Source organism: Muntiacus reevesi, chromosome 8 (genome assembly GCF_963930625.1).
Source record: "Muntiacus reevesi chromosome 8, mMunRee1.1, whole genome shotgun sequence".
Classification (NCBI taxonomy): Eukaryota; Metazoa; Chordata; class Mammalia; order Artiodactyla; family Cervidae; genus Muntiacus; species Muntiacus reevesi.
In genome coordinates, this window is record NC_089256.1 from 62,026,634 (window position 1) to 62,047,175 (window position 20,542).

The 20,542-nt window shown below is 34.4% G+C and overlaps 1 protein-coding gene across 6 annotated transcripts in view; it reads right to left on the reverse strand.

The window, feature by feature from the left end:
* Positions 1-759: 759 nt before the first annotated feature.
* The window catches only part of ATP11B (ATPase phospholipid transporting 11B (putative)), a 111,629-nt gene continuing 91,846 nt past the window's right edge, over positions 760-20,542 (reverse strand). For 4 of the 6 annotated variants that reach the window (XM_065943365.1, XM_065943364.1, XM_065943363.1 and 1 more), the window contains 2 exons: positions 11,195-11,328; positions 3,435-6,954 (listed from right to left, as the gene is read on the reverse strand). In XM_065943365.1, the coding sequence (XP_065799437.1) occupies positions 11,226-11,328 (103 nt within the window). In that variant the 3' untranslated portion in view covers positions 3,435-6,954; positions 11,195-11,225. Of the gene's footprint in view, positions 1,591-3,434; positions 6,955-11,194; positions 11,329-20,542 lie in introns of those variants that run through there. The other 2 variants (XM_065943366.1, XM_065943367.1) reach the window with 1 other exon arrangement.

The following is a 20,542-nucleotide window of genomic DNA, read 5'->3' on the forward strand; positions in this document are numbered from 1 at the left end:
CACATTATTGTACACAAATGCACATAAAATGGCACCCACAATCACTTGGGAAAACTTTTTGACAGTTTCTCATAAAATGAAGCATAGACCTACCTTATGACCCAGCAATTCTACTTGTTATTTAATAGAAATAAAAACATGTCCATGAAGAATGCTCATAATAACTTTATTTATGATCACCCTGAACTGGAAATAACTCAAATGTCCATAAACCAGAGAAAGAATAAATTGTGAGATGTTCACAAAAAGGAACACAACTGAGTAGCAAAAAAATACTCCAAACTATGCAACAAGATGTATGAATCTCACTGACATCGTAAACAAAGTAATATACAAAAGTGAAAATGTACAATTCCATTTATATGAAATTCAAGAACAGGTAAAGTTAGTCTATGTCAACAGAAAACAACGAAAAAAATGGTTGCCAAGGGCAGAAAGGGAGAGAAATTTCCTGCACACTTTGAGAAGATGGAAAGGTTCTCTATCTGGGTTAGGATTACAGAGATACACATTTGTCAAAAGTGATAAAATGTAATCCTAAAGTCAATGCACTTCACTGTCCACAGATTTTACTTGAATACAGACCATTTTACCTTAAAGTCTGCTACTTCCAAAAACAGCTGTTCACAGATATGTGAATTTACTTCAATTGACTGAGTTGGCCAAAAAGTTTCTTCAGTTTTCTACGTAAAACAAGTCATATTTTTCATTTTCACCAAGAACTTCATTGAACAACAAATTCACCATTTCATTCCACTACCTTCTGTCATTTTTCAGGCAACTTCAAAATTCCATCTTCCCAAAACTTATCTTTGTAAGCAAAGAACTGTTCCAGGTAGCTTTTACAGTCTTCCAGAGTTAAAAAATTTTCCACTAAGAGGATTTTGTAAAGACAGAAATAAATGGACATCTCAGGTACAATATCTGGTGAATACAGCAGATGAATCAGAACCTCCCAGCCGAGCAGTAACAGCTTTTGTCCAGTCATCAAAGTCAGTCGGTCTTGTGTTATCCTGATGGAAGATTATACATTTTCTGTTGACTGATTCTGGATGCTTTTTGTTGAGGGCTTCTTTCAGTTGGTCTATTGGGAGCAGTACGTGTTGGAATTGTTTGACTTTCTGGAAAAAGCTCACAACAGGACTTCCTTCCAATCCCACCATTAGCATTCCAATCCCACCATCACTTTCTCTGAAGACTGGCCTTTGGTGTGGTTGGTGGTGGTTCATCTTGCTTGCCCCACGATCTCTTCTGTTCCACATTATTGTACAGTAATAATGTACACTTCTCACTCCACTTCTCACTGCCTGTCATAATTTGTTTTAAAAATGAAATGTTTTTGTTATGTCTCAGGAGAGTATTACATGCAGAAATATGGTCAAGAAGGTTTTTATTTTTCACTTGACTTGTGTGAAACCCAAACATCAAAGCAATGAACATAACCAAACTGGTGCAAATGCCTTTCAGCTCTTGATTTGGATATTTGTAGTTTGTTGGCTTTCTTCTGATGGTATATAACGCTGATCACAGTACCTTCTTCATACACCACACTTATCTTTTTTTTTGCATTTCAGTTGCATTTTTGTCTTTCTTAAAATAATAAAGCATAATAAATAAAGCTGAAAATACTGCTTTTTCTTCCATATTCAATATTAAAATGGTTACACAAAAATCCACCAATTTTGATTTTTTAAAATGCACATTTATATGACAACTGTCACAGTACAATCTAACAAAATTGTTTCAAATTAAGTTAAAGACAACTAATTTAAGTGCTACCAAAGCCAACTTAGGAAAAAACTGAATGAACCTTTTGGCTAACCCAATACAACAGCTTTGTTTCTGAGTCAAAATAAATATTCTTCAAAATAAAACTTCAATTGTTTTTGAATTCACTACATGTTCTGGTGAAATGCTGCTCAAAAAATTTTACTTTCTTGCCCTATGTCTTAATCATTAGGAACAATGATTCATTATGTTGTACAATAAACATTAAAGGCTGAATATCTTAAAGATAGTCTGAATCCTCAATGCCTTTTAAAACAGATGCCTATTTCCAGCCACATGACCCAGCAATCCCACTTCTGGGCATACACACCGAGGAAACCAGATCTGAAAGAGACACGTGCACCCCAATGTTCATCACAGCACTGTTTATAATAGCCAGGACATGGAAGCAACCTAGATGCCCATCAGCAGACGAATGGATAAGGAAGCTGTGGTACATATACACCATGGAATATCACTCAGCCATTAAAAAGAATTCATTTGAATCAGTTCTAATGAGATGGGTGAAACTGGAGCCCATTATACAGAGTGAAGTAAGCCAGAAAGATAAACACCAGTACAAGTATACTAACACATATATATGGAATTTAGAAAGATGGTAACGATAACCCTATATGCAAAACAGAAAAAGAGACACAAATGTATAGAACAGTCTTTTGGACTCTGTGGGAGAAGGCGAGGGTGGGATGTTTCGAGAGAACAGCATCAAAACATGTATATTATCTAGGGTGAAACAGATCACCAGCCCAGGTTGAATGCATGAGACAAGTGCTCGGGCCTGGTGCACTGGGAAGACCCAGAGGGATCGGGTAGAGAGGGAGGTGGGAGAGGAGGTCAGGATGGGGGATACATGTAAATCCATGGCTGATTCATGTCAATGTATGACAAAAACCACTACAATATTGTAAAGTAATTAGCCTCCAACTAATAAAAATAAATGGAAAAAAAAAAACAAAACAGATACCTAGATAAATTGACTTGTCCAGGATCACGTTCTAGCTCATTTCAGAAATAAAAAAATATATACATTGTCATCCCTTGCAAATACTAACACATGTACAAAAACAATAGCTTACCTTTTTAATAAACACCAATGAAATAATGTGTTTACAATGATTGAGCATCATTAGGACAGTGAAATATTTCAGACATAAATATATACAGTATATTTTAATAAACACATTTCTTTTTCTTTTTTTAAATTTTTTGGCTACACCATGCAGCAAGTGGCATCTTAGATCCCTGACCAGGCATCAAGCTTGTGCTCCCTGTATTGGAAACGTTGGAGTCTTAACCATTGACTGCCAAGGAAGTCCCAGAAAGCACATATTTTCTATTCATTGAAGGCATTTCCAAATTTACACTGGCTGTTTTTTCATGAATGATGCATTTGTAGTTGAAGTGTGTTGGTCTTTACAGTCTGTACATTTCAATCAGACAGCTTTCAGAAACTGTACTGATAAGCTATAAAACTTGGCTAACAAAAGAACTGGATTTCTGAAAACTGCAGTTAGTGAAAGGGATATAATAACATTTCTTTACTGGACAATAAATGCAGTAAAATTTAACTACAAAAACTTGGCAGTGCTGGTTTTGATGAGGAGAGGGAAGTTTAAAATGCATTTAAATAACAGAAAAAGACTTACTTGTATAGGAAAGTTTTTATTTAATATAATTTCATAAACTTTAAAAAATTACTGAGCGCTGCACAACAGGTATGCTACATTTACTGACAATGAAGATAACAAGTTATATTAGATAGCCACAGTGTCTGAGGTCCAGAATTTTAAACTGTTACAATAGTATTTCCAACTATTTATATTATTCATAAAAATCTAACAATCACCATTATTACAAACATATCATTAGTTATGATCTTTTGCAGTAATATCATTCAGGTTATCTCACATAAACAGCACTTTAATAATGTTCTGTTTTTATGAAAATAGAAGGCATTTTAGATAGAAATAAAAGTGTCTCTAAAGGGGGGCCAAAAATAACAAAACATGTTTCATATAAGTCTTTGGTGTGTTAGTTTTATTAACACCTGCTCACACTCCAAATTGATCTTTAAAGGAAAAACACAAAACATGGGATGATTTTTCCCTTTTCTCCAGCCCCAATAACTTTTCATAGTAGTGTATTTTAAAAACTTTTGGTATGAATTGTAAATATTTTAGTGGTTGTGACTCCTGCCTATTAGATAGGAGGCTCAAGCTTATCACACAAGGCCAATTTCACAATCTTATGCAGTAGAAATGACCCTGTTTAACCTCCTACTCAGGACAGTGTCAGAGTCTGGATCAGGTCTGGGAAGCCGCTGGACATCAGACAGATTAAGACCCAAGGAGGTGGTTAGTTAAGAGAAATTAAAACTTAATTCTCTCCTTTTTCCTTCTCAACCCCACAGGCAAGCCTGGGTAGCTATAGTTCCCCTGGCCCATACTCTATTCCTTCCAGTGTGAGCGTAATGCTTGTTGAAAGTTGAGGCAGGACTGCTGAGTCACCTAAAGCAGCTGATGGGTAATTTTGGAAACTGACTTGGTGATTGCTACTATCTTCAGGGCTACAGCCTTAAGGCTAGGCAAACACAAGCAAGCGAAGCAAATAGATTTGAGACCAGTAACTAGCAATAACACATGTAGCATCGTACCTGGTTTTGGCAGATAAGAGTAAGTTAATTATCAACATCGTACTTTCCAAAGAATTTTAAAGAGATATGCAAGGAGGAAAATTTACAAATACTCATTATGCAGTAACAATTTTACAAAATGACTATCTAGCACAGAGAACTATTGGAGGTTTGCAGACAACACTGTTACTTTCTTAAACAACAGAAAATCCTTTTCTTACAATTGCAAGAATTCCTTTAAAGGGAGTAGGTTTTGAACAACAGTAGGATAAGCATGTCAGCAGATGCTATTTTTCAGATACAAAGTTCCTAAATAACTTCAAATAGTGAATGCAAAAAATTGTATCAATCATACTTTGAGCACCAAATAGGCTGGCTGAGTTCATGCCTTGCTATAGTTGGTCAGAGACTGCTTGATGGCTTTGCAGTCCTTCCCTAGTATTAGTAGTCAGTTAAATTGATGGCAAATAAACACCAAGGTAGATGCAATGCCCAGCTACCAAATGTCATTTTGTTATATGAACATTTTACAAGACATTCTAAGAGCAAGTTTGCCATTGTCATCCACTAATACTCTACTGAATATTTTCTGCAATATTTCCTCTTCTGAAACACGAAGTGGTAAGGGTACACACTGTAAATTTTTATCATCCCTTTATAGTATTTCCAGAATAACAGCATTTTCCTAAACCCAATCTAAGGTAAAGATGGGCTATTTGCAAAAATTAATATTTAGGCTGAAATTTATAACCTAATATATCCTTGCATTATTGAAACAGACAAATGTTATACTGGCAAGAAAACAGCTTACCAGTGAACAAAGGTAAAGTCTTAATTGTATGATTCTTTCCCTACTAGCCTAATTCTAGAAGTCTTATATTCATGAAATGGGAAAGGGGTGGAAGGGTTGTGCAAAAAATAAATGTACAGAAAGGAATTACCATATTCAAAAAACTTTGGCAACCATTCCCATACAATTTTAAATGTATATGTACTCAATCATATGCTTAGGAAGAGTTTTAAACTAATAATCATTTCCAAATTTTAAAACAACATTACTTTTTATGAAAACAAATGATAGCACTGGATCTACATGTTAAATTCAGGATGGAAATCAAGTACTGAACTGCAGTGAATTAATGGCAATCATACAAACCCGATTAATCATTTATAGCACTTAAATTTATTGCAGCCATTACCACATATAATTTAGCATTTTAGAGTTTATTTCATTTACATTCTATAGCCATACCTTATAATGGGACACTGGGTAGACTTGACTTTACTGTGGTAGGCTGCTGTAACTTAGATAACATACCAACCTAAAAATAACAGGATTCTCATCTGAAATTCTTTATTCTAAGAGCTAGCTTACTGAAAGGCAAGAGCAGTTCTAAACTAGTCACAAAAAGAGGCTCTTCTCATTTTACTGATTTAATTATCCTAAAATTTTGATTCATATAATTAAAAGTATTTGCAATATTTGAATACTTTCCAAACTGTTTTTTATTAATATAATTGGACTTCACAACAGCACTGTAAAATACTATAAACAAAGCCTTCAGATAGACAAGAAAAAGCAAACTGACATATATTAACCAGATTAAAGCATGCAAAAGATCCAATGATAAACACATTAAGTAATATGCAAATGTGTCTAATTTACCCACTATAGGTTCTTTACACTGTCATGAAAATAGTAAATATTAATTTGAAATTTGGTGAATGGACTTGATTCTTGATTTATATATGATATGATATACCTTTTTGCATGTATATGGTTAACTTAACTGGTTGTGTTACAGTACACTGAAAGTTTGGAACTGATATATATTTATATATACTATCCGCAGTGCAAGTAAATAATGGTTGGAAATGCATTCTCCTAATTTGTTCTGTGAACTTAGAAAGCACTAAAGAATTAACAAACATGGGTCACCGAGGGACCAAAATTCCTTATTATTCACATTAACTTTTCCCATGAAAAGCTTCAAATATAACTCTAATAAAAAAATAGAGTTTTCAAGGCAAACTTTTCAGCATAATTTACAGAAGCAGATTTAAATAGAAGACTCAACAACCAAGCTAATACTAAAAAATACAATTAACTAGGAATTAGCTCCCTTTTCTACCTTGATATTAAAATATAGTGGCCTTAGGAAAAGGCTGAAATGCCATTAGGAGTCCCATAAACACATGGGGACAACCCAGATAAAGAGATGAAAAATGTCTCTTTATTCACAAATTTTAACATGTTTAAATTAAGAGGGTGGCTGACATGGGTGCATGGTAATATTTTTTGTTTGTTTGCCATTATAACTCTGAGTGGGCATGAACTACTTCAGAGATTTCAGAAAGTAATTCCACAGAGGTAGTGTGGCCATTACCAGGATGCTCACACTCAATTTTAGGAAAGGAGTTGAAATGGCTCCCACAAAGTACTACTGCCCCTTTAACAAGTAGATGAGTCCATTGTGGAGAGGGTCAAGATGCTCCTGTCGTTGGTATAGAAAGGATCCGATGCACTCCATGATCTAAAGTAACAATAAGAGAAAAGTTTGGCTCACCAGGACCTATGTATCAACTGAGAAAAAAATTAACTCTAAAACTTAGGAGCAAAATGCAGTTTGAGTATTAAACTAAGCACTGATTGATTCATTTTTAAAAGCTAAAGAGAAGTTCTTTTTACTAGCACTGAATGACCAAACATTATATTATACAAAAACTTGGGAAAATAATACTCTAGTCATCATATAAAAATATTAGCCAAAATTCGCTAGTATTAAAACAATTTCTATAGGTAGTAAAGCATGAGACACTCTTAAAATCTTAACAATTCAGTAAGAAACAAATATGTTATTAAGTGTTATGCACATTTGGTTTTCCTGAAAAGCAACTAGGCTGTATTTGATATAACAAAAGCAAACAACAAAAAGTCCAGTTACCAAAAGCTTTAGAATGAAGTAATAGTATGTTCATATTATGTTATTATTTCTTTTCAGATATAAATTCTATTCTAAAGATTTTAGCATAATTAACTTGAACAAGTAGATGTTTTAATTCAACAGGTATCAAACACACCTGGAAATCACTAAGATTTTCACTTAACTAAGAACAAATAATCCTCTACTGGTCTGTAAAAAGTGAACTACTGTCTGTCTGAATGAAAAGACCATATGCAATTCATTATACAGTAGTTTATTTGCAGCTGTACCAATTTCAGCTAAAAAACTTAAAAATGAAAATAGCCTGCCATGCTTAAAATAGCCTAACCTATTTCAAGGACAGTTTAGAATTACCAAGTTAAAGATGGCTGTTCTTAGAAGACTTAAAAGCACTTAACAATAAATACATTTTATATAACTTTTTCCAGGGTTTCCACTTTCCTTAAATAAAGATGTTAGAAGAAGAGAGTAGCATTTAAAATGGCTCAAATTCACTTTTCTCAAAAATCTGTTTCTAGAGACTCTAAAGTTTGTATGTAGTTCCAGTTTAAATCGATTAAGTGAGCATAATCACAATGAAGTTTAGAATCTAGAAAACTTTACAAAGTTGGCGAAGAGGCAGACAGACAAGTAACAACTATACCAGTGATTTACAGGTTCTCTAATTTTACTTGTTTCCAGAAAACTTAAACAGTATCTACCCTCCCTTAAGAAGGGTTTGTTCACTACTGTCTCTCTAGTACCTAGAACTATGCCTGGTACATAGTAGGTACTCAGTATTTGTAAAATAAATGAATGAAATGGGAACATTTCCTGGTATTGAGGCAAGGAAAAGTATGCTCAGGCACAGATGACAAAACATAACCATAATCAACACTCCTAAACTGCGAATATTTTGTACTAGTTTTTCCTATTTTTCAACCACTGCTTACATAGAAAATCCTCTTAGGTAAGCTGTCTTTCATTTTTGATCTTTTCAAAGCACATATGTGCATTTATATTGTTAAATATCATATTTGACAGAACATTAAACCCAGAGTTATATATTAACTATTAACTCCTTTCTATTTAAAAGACAATTTTGATTAGGATAAGTAACTGCTGGTAAATTACATACAGAAAAGCATTTACTGCTGAAGCACAGACCTTCAGAGTACAACATGGCATATCTTTTACAGAGCACCATGATGCTACCTTTGAAATGTAGCTTGCAATATGGCATATTTCTTTGACAACATCAATTAATAAAATTTAAGTAGAATAAAGGATGGTAAAACTTTATTAGTTTTATTAGAAATCTGTTATATGAAAGCACGAGTTGTATTCCTCAAGTAATTACCATTATCTCTTATGTTTAATGTTAATGGAACAAATATCCAAGGGATTCTACATCTTGTAATAGACGTTAATCTTGTCCTACTTTTTAAATTAGACATGAAAGAGAGATGTAGAATAGCTGTTCCAGAATGAAAACAGAGTGCCAAATGTACTTTACTAAAACACTTACATGTAAAAAACAAAAACAAATGACTTTTCAAAGTTTAAATATAATGTTAATGGACTTTTTCATTAATTAATTTTTAAAATTTAGTTTAATTTAATTAATTTTTCATTAATTAATTAATGGTAATTTTCATATAGCCCTTAGAAAGGCACAAAGTGGTTTTGCATATTATATAATTTTATCCACTAAAAAAAATAGAACAAATCTCAAAAGACTTTTTGGATTATTCATTTGAAGAAAACAGGGAGACAATGATGGTAGGGAGATAATGATAGTAGTAACCAATAACATAACTGGAGATGTTGAACAAAATTGGAAAGCTATTTATAGTCTGTCAAATAAGATATTCACTACTGTTAAACATTTTATTACCAAAAAAAAAAAAACCCAACTCTTACAAAAGAAGAAAGTGAGCCACAACTTTAAGTGAAAAAAGTACAGATGAGAACAGACACATTCAATAGAATATGCAGAAAGAAACCCCATATAATCCCTCAGGCAGGTTCAAAACGGATAACGTAGCAAAAAAATGGCTATGTTAAGAGTAATGGGGCACATTACCTTAATAACTGATATCCAGAAAGTGGGACTATATGTAAAGCAGAAAAATATTCTGGGCTTATTTAAAACTAATTCTAATCTGTTTTAGTAGTTAGTGAAGACATTTATTGTCATTAAACAGAAATCTTGTGCTGAAAAGATATATAAAAAATCCTATACAAGTTCTATAGTAGTCTCTTAGTCTAATTCCCACCTTAGTTCTGTGCAGTAAACCTGTCTTAATAAGTAAAATAATATATATTAGGTCTTTCTGGAACTTCCTTTGGGAGACTCACTGGCCTGGGTACATGACAGAACTATTTCTTATAATGCATTTTATAATACAATTTTGTAAGTCATACAAGTCCCAATAAATTCAGTTGCTCATAGTAATTCTTATATATGGAATAAAATGACTATAAAATAATGTCACAGTGTTATGGAAATGTTCTTGATCACATTATAATCAACAAATGGGGACTGAAACCATATACATATTAAAAGAATTCTATTTATAAATGCAACTGTACCATAAAGAAATGGCCATAACTAAAGGCAAAGTGGGAGTGAACAAGTTTGCCAGTAAAAGTTACCTGAATTCTAAGGTACAAGAATAATGTACCTTATAATAATAATATATAATCATTAAGAATAATAATAAGAAGAATGTCATGCTCTTCACTTTTAAAACATAAAGCCAACCAAATATTAAAAATTCTTTTATCGACAGATAAAAGCAGTGTTGCCTCCACCCTTGATTTCCTGCTCATGGGGTCTTTCCACACTTTTCCCCAGCATGGCACATATAGAAAGTGATCCTGTTCATGTGGCATGCTGTGGACAATGGAACTCACCACTCATCTGTGCCCATCTCTAACACATCATGGGCACGAGTGCACTGCTGCTCTCACTTTGGAACTTTAATATCATTCACTTAAAGAACACCAAAGTGTGAAACAATTTTCTATTTCTTAATATTCCCTAAATAATAGTATGTCTCTTGGGGAAATGTAGAAAGAGCTGAATCAATTTCACTTTTAAATAATTTAAGTGGTAAATATGGCATTTTTGTTATGATTCAAAAGCACAAGTCTAATTCAAGAAATACATTTGGGAAGGGACAAAAAACAATAAGATTCTTCTAAACCATAATTTAAAGACCCGTTCTAACTTATAAACTTTTAATTAGACCATAAATAGCAGTAAAAACTTAAAAACCACAACTTATTTTAAAACCTCATTACACAGCAGCAGCACACAGATAAAAAGGTATAGGAGAGCAGAAATACAGCCTTTTTTATGTTTATAAATATCCCAAAGTCTCAAATGACTTACTAGACAATATACATGAAGAATAAGAAAAGCAAAATCTCTTGATTTTTCCTATTATGTGCAGATTATTTTGTAAATACAAAAAGGAAACAAAACAAATACAGGAAATAAAATAGTATAGGTATAACAAAAAAGAGAAAGTTATAAAAGCAAGAGTACCATAGACACACTCCTATTCACCACATTTGAGAAAGACTGTAAAGCAAAAATTTTTTGTTCATTAGATGAAAAGTCTCTTCAAAGGTGCTTTCTCTTCCTTTGTTAGTGAAAGAACCCCCTATTCTAAAGCCACGAAGTGAAATAGCATCAAGGAGTGCTAATAAATAGCACACTTCCTGCTTCAACTGGTAAAAGCAGGGGCTGACTGATTAGGTATCTAGAGATGTAGGTTCAACCTGTTCCAGTTTATAGGATACTCATCTGCAGCAAAGGCTACTTAGAGAAATTTCACACCTGCTGACATGGGATGGACTACATCTTCCTATTACTCGTTCCAGCATTCTTCCAACAGATGCACACGCTGTTTCTCCTTCTGAGAAACAGCACATGGAGTCCAAGCACTTGATACTTGAATTTGTTTCAGTAAGCTGAAGGAGGTGAAGCAGAAAAATATTAGTTACCGATAGATTTGGACTTCCAAAAAGCATTAAAAAAAATAACAACAAGTACTTTAAAACCAAAAGTAATGCATAAATGTTTTATATAATATGGAAAGGTATGAGACTTTAAGCGTGATTAAAAGGCACTATGTCCTAAATTAGAGGATGAGTAAAATAGTTATATAAAACAAGTAGCTGAATCTTGTATAAATCTGGAAAGTTTGTGCATATAAAATTTTTTTTCAAAATTTATCTTTTGGCCCCACCACACAGCACGTGGGACCTTAGCTCCCCAACCAGGGATGGAACCCACGTCCCATCCCACGTCCCTTGTACTGGAAGCACAGTCTTAACCACTGAACTGCCAGGGAAGTCCCAAGATTGTGGATTTCAGTATCTTAATATATTATGATCAATATGATCTACATCAACCGCTCAGAAACTTAATGAAGTTTAATTCTTCTTTGAACTTTTTAGGTGAAACTGCTCTTGCAACTTCAATTAAAAATGTCCAGTAACTGAGAAAAGCAGAGTTTAAATTATTTTGAAGACTGGGAAATAACCAGACAGGACTGAATTCCAATCTTCAGCAGTAACACCAACAGCAGCAAACACCTTACATAGTGTTTACTATGTGCTAAGTTCTAAACACCATATAGATATATATACATATACCATAAATAATTCTTGAAAAAAACTATCATTTGCCTCAAGTTGCTAAGCAACTATTAAGTGCTAACCATGTCCATAAGCAGCTCATCTTATTTTTTTAAAAATTAACTGATGACAAACTAATAAAGTCGATTAAGTAAGTAGTACTATTTAGGTTTAAAACTGAATTAACTTCTGTAAGTATGCAAGCTTTATATTGAGGAGGGATAAACAACCGGGCAAGATTACTTAAAGCTATAGTAGTAATAATTTCAATCCTGTTAAAATAAGGAGGAAAATGGTATAATCACATAGCGCAATGACTCCCAACCTGGTTTTGACACAGTCAAGGGTACTCCTAAATTTCTCAAGGGTTATCATTTTAAACAAGGGTTATCATTTTAAACAAACTTATTTTCATTTACTTTACATGTATAACATACTGTATAACAAATCTCTCAAAAATATAGAGGAAGGAAAACAACAAAAATAGATCATTGGAGTGCTACAATTTGCAAAGGTTGGGAGTCACCAAGTGTTGAGTACAAGCATGGCAACAGGGGACATGCATGGGTGGCACAATGGACAGAGACACAAGCATTATGGAACATAAATAACCTGGCATTCTGAACCTACGCAACTGGTGAAAGAAAGTAAGTTAGTCGCTCAGTCATGTCTGACTCTTTGCGATCCCATGAACGGTAGCCCTGCAGGCTTCTCTGTCCATGGAATTCTCCAGGCAAAAATACAGGAGTGGGTTGCCAATTCCTTCTCCAGGGGATCTTTCTGACCCAGGGATTGAACCTGGGTCTTCTGTATTGCAGGCAGATTCTTTACCATTTGAACCACTAGGGAAGCAACTGGTGAGGTCCAGCAAAAACCCTGCTCATAATAATCCTGCCAAATATCAAGCAATGTGAGACAACTTGGTTCCTTTTTGGCAATGAACTGACTGCATCAATGTCCTAGGATCTGCTGAACACTGAGGAACAGACAAATTTCAACCTGTTCTTTCATTATAATGTCCTTGATTTAGGACTGTTTACTATTTCTTAAACTGAATTTTTTTGAGGTATTTACAGATATCACACGAAAAAAGTTTTGTGCTAAGTTTGAGAAACCCTAGTTCAAGGAATGTCTAAACAGACTTTGTGAGTAAAGGACTACCAAGAAGTCATGTTTGTATGGTCAGTCTCCAGGGAGAGAGTTAGATACAGTGCAAATTTGGTTTTTTTCTGGTGAACTTCCCTTCTTCCCCTACCCCCAAGGAACATTAATTAATCAATACCAGGGGGAATATTAATATTCAGTGGAAGATTTTAGGAAATCTTGGTTTAGGTGACAGGATTTAACCAGTTTCCTAGTTTCCTTCTTGGGTCACTGGGCTCTAGCTTCCTCCATCTCAAAACCAGCCCTTTATAACCTGACCTCAGGCTGCCTTTCCTTCTACCTTTAAATGCTCCTGTGTCCACACAGCCAACCAGGCAGTGTTCCTTGCCTGCGAACATGGGTCAGGGCCTGTCACCAATTAGGGGCAGCATGCTGACTCCTAACACCAAGATCAGTTTAAATACTGTCATTTCTCTAAAATCTTCCCACCTGTCCAACTATCAGTAGCCTCTCTCTGGATTCTACTCCAATGGTTATCTGTATCATTGAAACGGCAGAAGCACTTAAATTCACCTTGTGTTTCACTGAGCAGGGCCCTGCACTGGTTTTTACAGGGGACAGTCTATTGAGTTAAGGATAAAGAAAAGGGTGGGAGGTAAGTCAGAAACAAGTAACAACGGCAGTTATATTAATGGAATGCTTACTGTGTGCCAGTTACTAGGTAAGAAGCTTCTCATGGATTATCTTATTTATAACCGCCTTTTGGGATAGGCACCAGACTTAAACACATTTTACAGATGAGAAAACAGACAAGTTAAAAAAATATATTCAAGCTCACCCAGCTGGGGCTTGAATCTTGGGTTTCTTTGATTCCAGGGCCCAAACCTCTTTACCATGCTACTATACTGCTTTCTTATAGTTATGGTATAAGGCAGACTACAAATATCAAAAAAGGGAAAGGAGAGCTCAAAGCCAGCTGCTGTTGTTGGTATTAGTGGGAGAGTATTTTGATGAAAAAGATGGCATCTGAAATACATATTGAAGACTGGATGGGATTTCAATAGCTGAAGATGGGAGAGAAAGAGCATTCTAGGCTAAGCAAAAAGAATGAGTAACTGTGTGAGCAGAAAAGCATGATGTGCATTCAGCACATATTTAGCCTAAGTGTTGAGAGAGCAGCTGTTACTCATGCCCCCTGGCAAAAACATCAGTGTGCCTCAAAGTGTGATCTATGGATCATTGTTGGTCTGAAAACACGTTACTGGCCCATGAGAACACAAATGCATTCTGGTCAGTGAGATTAAGAGATTAGACAATTTTACTGCAATCTGACAGAATATTTTTGTTAACTGTTCAATCTAATAATTTCAAAATTGGGGCTTATTTTATATATCTTTTATTTCATTTCCTAGTAATTCATTTTTATTGTATTTTACAAAAGTATTGATCTGTGATGAACTAGAAATGAACAACAAAACAAGAAAACAATCTGGTCCTTCACATTTATCTGCCGAGCAATGAATTAGACTAGAAACCCGAACAAGGAGTTTGTCTGGTTCTTCTTAATTTAACAGCATGTGCTTTACTAACTGCTGGGGCTCAACCAACTGACAGGGATTCACTAAAGATGACATTCGTAAGGGCAACAGTATTTGCGTGTCCACATACTGATACAAGCAGAACAGTGCTTAGGTCTGGATCTGACTTTAGGTAATTATCTTTCTTTGCATTCATCACCTTTTACTTTAAAACCTGAGGACAGGTATTAAACTATGGGCAACTCAACACAGAGAGTAAACATCTTAAAATGTCAAACATATATAAAGAAATGACTTCTCAGATCACCCTTTGATCACACTAAATAAAATACATTTCTTTTTCTTCCCTAAGGGGGAAAATCCCCACCTGATTTGAAAATGTTAAATGCTGGTTAACTGCATTTCTGTAAAGCTATCTATTGGAAACACTATACTGTTCTCTAGCAAATCTCCAAGCGCTACCACTTTCACATATATACATCTTTGATCTCATATCATAGCTTCCAGTATAACTGAGTGTGCAGCATTTAGGTCTCATTTCATTCAAAGTAAGGAGAGGGGGTCATTACCTTAAAAAAAAAAAAAAAAGACTATTAATAAATACTAGAAAAGAAAAAAAGCAAAGTACTGGGAATGAAGCCCTACTTAGTGGACAAAAAAGTTACCTTTTAACTTATCAGAAATTTTGATTTATTGGTAAGACTCCCTCTCCACAACACTTCTCAGAAACCACCACATAACTCAGAGCTAAAAGGGCTGCCAAGCAAAACAGCTATGGAGAGCCAACATGGGTATGTAAGGCTAGTGGAACTTTTCATCTTTACAGAACTTCCCTCCTGAAATAAATTCTAGCTTACTGCTTTTATATCCAATATTTTCACATCAATGATGGCAAACATCTAGAATTTTCTCCTGTTGCTTCTACAAAAATCTTTCTTGAATCTTCTAAATTTTGAAAAACTCATAACATTTCTAAGTTTTTTAGTCACTCCCATGACATTTTACCCTTCAAATAAAGTTTTATCAAACTATTAGCCACATTTGTTCTTTTGTTCTTAAAATTATTTTATATACTTCATAATCAAAATGAATACCATGCTTAGCCTTATAGGAGGTATCTGGAAAGAAGCCTTAAACTATAATGATGGTGAGAAAAAAAGGCTCCTGTTTAGGAAATGTTTTTCTTTTAAATGTAAGATTGAGAAAGTCATCGAATATTACCAATTTCCAAATTTGGTTACGAATAGTAAAACCCCTAAAACCAGTAACAGCTTCAAGTCCTTATTGAGTTGGAAGACATAGCTGTTTAATGATTGTATTTAAATAACTGCTTCTCTTACTCAAGGCCTTTTTCTCCAAAACATGCTGCAAGTTCATATTTACTTCCCTAGACTCCCTCCCTTTTTTCATTCTCTCCAAATAAACAGTTTTGAAAGATAGTTATAAATAAAATACCTCTATACTGACTTTTAGGGATCCTTAGAAAAGAGATTTCCATATGTGTTGCCTAAATTTAAGTATGAAAATAAGCATACATTATTAGGCAAGCTTATAAATTTGGCTTATTCCTTGTTTCAAAAAGACTGAGACTCTTTTAATAGTGTGATTACCAGAAAAACAAAACAACAATATCTGACTAGGAATTTGTAGTTTAGATGAATAAGAGTATGAGGTATCTGTGAAAAATGATAAAATCTCCTATTTTAATGGAGATGGTGAATCTGAATAGCAATTATTAACTCATCAGCAGAGCTAATGTTAAGAAATCAGTTTTCTAAGTATCAATCATACACAGCATATCATTACTGTTTGATAGAAATAATATCAATACTAATACCTTTCTTCATTTTAACCTCCAGATGAAAATGCTGTTCAGTAAGTCAGCACAGATTTGAAAATAACATTAGTTTTGTAAAGTGTCACACTTATCAGATATGCCTTATTATTATTTTAGCCTTTTAAATGTTTGATTCTGTTTACAAAATTTTACTCATTCAGAAAAGTGTACCTTTTAGAGGCAAATAACTGAATACAGGCCATTCAGATTTTCTGTTCCTCTGTAGTTAGCTACTTTGTTAAATGAAGCAGTATTTCTATGTTATCTTTGTCACACAAAGAGAGGAAGGTGACTTGTAGTTGGTTTAAACTGCTTAAAATGTTGTTGGTGGTAGCAGATTTCAGGTCTGGGATTTAAGTACCCTGATCCACAATGAGAAGGTTTAGTAACCCTAGCATCCTGTTGATATCTCTATGGTAGCTGCTAGGTGCAAGTTGGAAAAGGGCAACCAGAGTAGAGCCAGGAATCCAGAGAGAAAGAAATGACAGAACAATGAAGGCCTAAGAGGCAGGTGACAAAGAGGGAGATAACTAGGAGAGTCTATGGCCCATGGTAACATTTAGGGCTCAGCATAATTCTCTGTCTGATTTGGCAAGGCTAACCAAATTTTGATTAGAGAAATAAATGCCATTTCAAGAAAGAAAATATAGAAGAGAGGGATTATTTAACACTTATTTTTAAAAGTGATTTTTACCTCAAAATATATGCCAAAGACAGAAATACAGGAGAAGAGATATACTCAACATACATTTTACTCAACCAATTTGTTTAGTGATATGCAGAAAAAACCTGCAGATCAGGGTAACACCTCCAGCACTTTTACTAAAATCATATCCATGGTCTAAGGGTTCTTCTGCTTTCTTATTTATAGGAAGAGAGACCATATGTCACAGCATGATAGAATAATTCACTTATCATTCCTTTGGAAAAGTAATCATAACAAGGCCCCTATTATTTTTAGGGGCATTCTATGAACCCAATTCTCAACTATACTCTACATTTTAATGCACATATTAAAGCAAAGCAGCACCAGATACATGTCTTATGAAATGTCCACTTGAGCTTGAGCCTTTGGGGAACTTTTATCACAGAGGACATAATCTCACAGTATTAGCATAGCCAGGACCCAAAGGATTATCTGCTCTAGGAAATAACCAGGACATAACCTAAACCCCAGCCAGCTTCCCCTCTTTAGCCAGTGTGCATCCTTTAGCTGAGTTTTCCTTTCAGCCAAGGAGTGCATGTTCTAAAAACTAAAAATCTTTCTGTTTATCAAAATACAAGATAAATATGTTGTAAAGATAATCACATGAAATATCCCTGAACAAAATAAAAATTCTGAGTTCTTTTGGATTTCTTTTCAACTAATAAAAATAATGAATGACAGCTGACTAATCTTCAGCATCTTCCATTTTAGGCAATTCATTAAAAGAATCTAATTTAAAAAATTTTTCAATGTAATTCATATTTTTTTTTCAAATTACTGTATGTGTTCCACTGTCTTGATTTATAATCTTTAAGTAGCTTTGTTTTAAAGTTTCGCTACTTATAAGCGTTATCTCAGATGACACAATAGTACCTTCTTGATCAGTAATTACAATATCCAAAGTGGCAAACAGCCCAAGTAAAAATATAATTACTAGTGGTAAGAATTTTTATCTTCCTTGGTTACTACCAATTAAAGTATTTTGCATATCCCAATTAGATATAGAAGTAGTTGGTAGGGTTTATTTCTCAAGAGGGGAGTGAATCAAGTTTTTATTAATTCACACTTTTCTATTACAAAGATGTAACTATGAAAGCTAATGAAAAGTTAAGAACTGAGAGTTTGGTGAATATCAGTCAACAGAAAATTATTCAGTACCAGGTCTAAGCACTCATTCATTTGACCATTCAACTCAAGGGGCAGACTTAGATAAGTAATGTGGTGTCTAACTACATTAACATGTATAAAATGACATACAACTACAAAGTGGGAAAAGTGATTTCAGAAATAAGAGAAATAGCATGACATATTTTCAAAAGAAGTGAAAAGGAATAAATGCTTGATTATAAGACAGTAAGACAGAATCTGAAGTAAAGTAAGATTTAACTATAACTCCAAAGGAAGATTAATGAAATATTTGGGTACAGACATATAAAAAATGTAAAGATCACCAAAAAAGGAAAACAGGTAAATGAAAACGACATATGAGAAACAGTGAAGGAATTGGTAAAGTAAAAACTGAAACGTGAGGCCAGTTCTCCCATAGCATGCCCCAAGCTTAGCGGATATCCCCAGGAAGGTCCAGCGCAGTACTACCTAGTGCACGCAAGAACTGTCCTGCTGGCTGCAAGCCTCAGCTAGCAGGTGCCTACTGTCCTCCCCTCTGTGCTTGCTTTCAGCAAATTCATATGCTGAGCTGACTGAACCCTTATCTTCTTCCATCTGGAAGGACAGAAAAGCAACAAGTCTCATATTACAGAACAATACTCTCACTGTATATAAGTTTAGAATCAAAACAGCAAGTCAGGGTCCACAATCTGTGAGGCACAAATGAAAGTTCACACACCGCCACATTCATTTACTGTCACAAAAGAGAGCTAATACGAGCTTAAGGAGCATACAATGGAGCACACCAAACAAAGCCATGGTTATCCAGGGCACCAAGTTAAATTACAACCAGGTTTCGGCAGGAAAGTTCAGTTTCTTCCATTAAACAAATTCCTTGTCACCAAGAATTAGGGTTCTTATTGCAAAGGTATGGCTCATTTCGTATTTCTCATGCTCCTTCTCAGAAGACTTCTCTATCTGGACTTCAGCAGAGTGGAAGGGTCAATCAAATAGCCTTTCAAATGTTAGACATATGGGCAGGGGGGAAGCTTGACTTGATTTAGTAAACAAAATTAATTTAATCCTTAATTTAAAATATCATTTTTTTAGTATTAACTAACTCAAATCAATTTCTATTCTTTGCTTTTTCTATTTCATAGGGGCCATGCCTCATGGCTTGTGGGATCTTAAATTGTTAACAAGGGATTGAATCCAGGCACTCAGTAGTGAAAGCGTGGAGCTCTAACCATTAGACTGCCAGGGAGTTCCCTCTATATTTTAAGTATTAGAGACCTTCTAAGGAATATGTGCCCATAGCCAAGCTAATTTAAAAATTTTAACCTTTCTTAAATTACCAAAAAAAGAAAGTTCCTCAATAAATAAAACATACTTTTCCCTCATTTCTGTGTGTTTTCTCAGTCTTAGGACTAATCAATAATTATTTCTATAAAAAATGCTATAGTAAATTTCTTATATACATAAATAATAAAGTAGAATTTCTTGGTTTCAAGAGTACAGTAAGTTTATGTAAAGATAGCTTATTATTATAGCTTTGCCTTTTATAAGGGAATGGAAAATATTCAAACTGAGCTTTCTTTTATTTAAAAAAATTATTAATAGCTTTATGTTAATGGTTCTTAAGTATCAATACTAACCTTATAAAAGATTTGAAAACTCTTAAAGACATTCAATATATGCATAATTTTCCAGTTACAATAGTAAACAAGTCATCATGGACCACACCCAGGAATACTGCTCAACACAATTCAAAAACAAGATGCATTTAAAATTCACAGGATACACCAGCAGACAGATATTTGTGGGCACTTTTTCTTCATGAAGCTATGAGCAAATGCCCATCCAGTGGTCATTCACCACTCATGTAATCAATTGTTATTTCTGCCTGACCTTTGGTTGATTATATTTCTTTTTGTTTTTTGCTGATGCTGATAGTAAGTAAATAAGACTATAGTATGTAAAACGGTCATCTGATAGGTGAAGAACTTTGAAGCTCAATTAATATTCTAATCTGATTAGAATATCAGAGAAGGCAATGGCACCCCACTCTAGTACTCTTGTTTGGAAAATCCAATGGACGGAGGAGCCTGGTAGGCTGCAGTCCATGGGGTCGCTAAGAGTCGGACATGACTGAGCGACTTCACTTTTACTTTATACTTTCATGCATTGGAGAAGGAAATGGCAACCCACTCCAGTGTTCTTGCCTGGAGAATCCCAGGGACGGGGGAGCCTGGT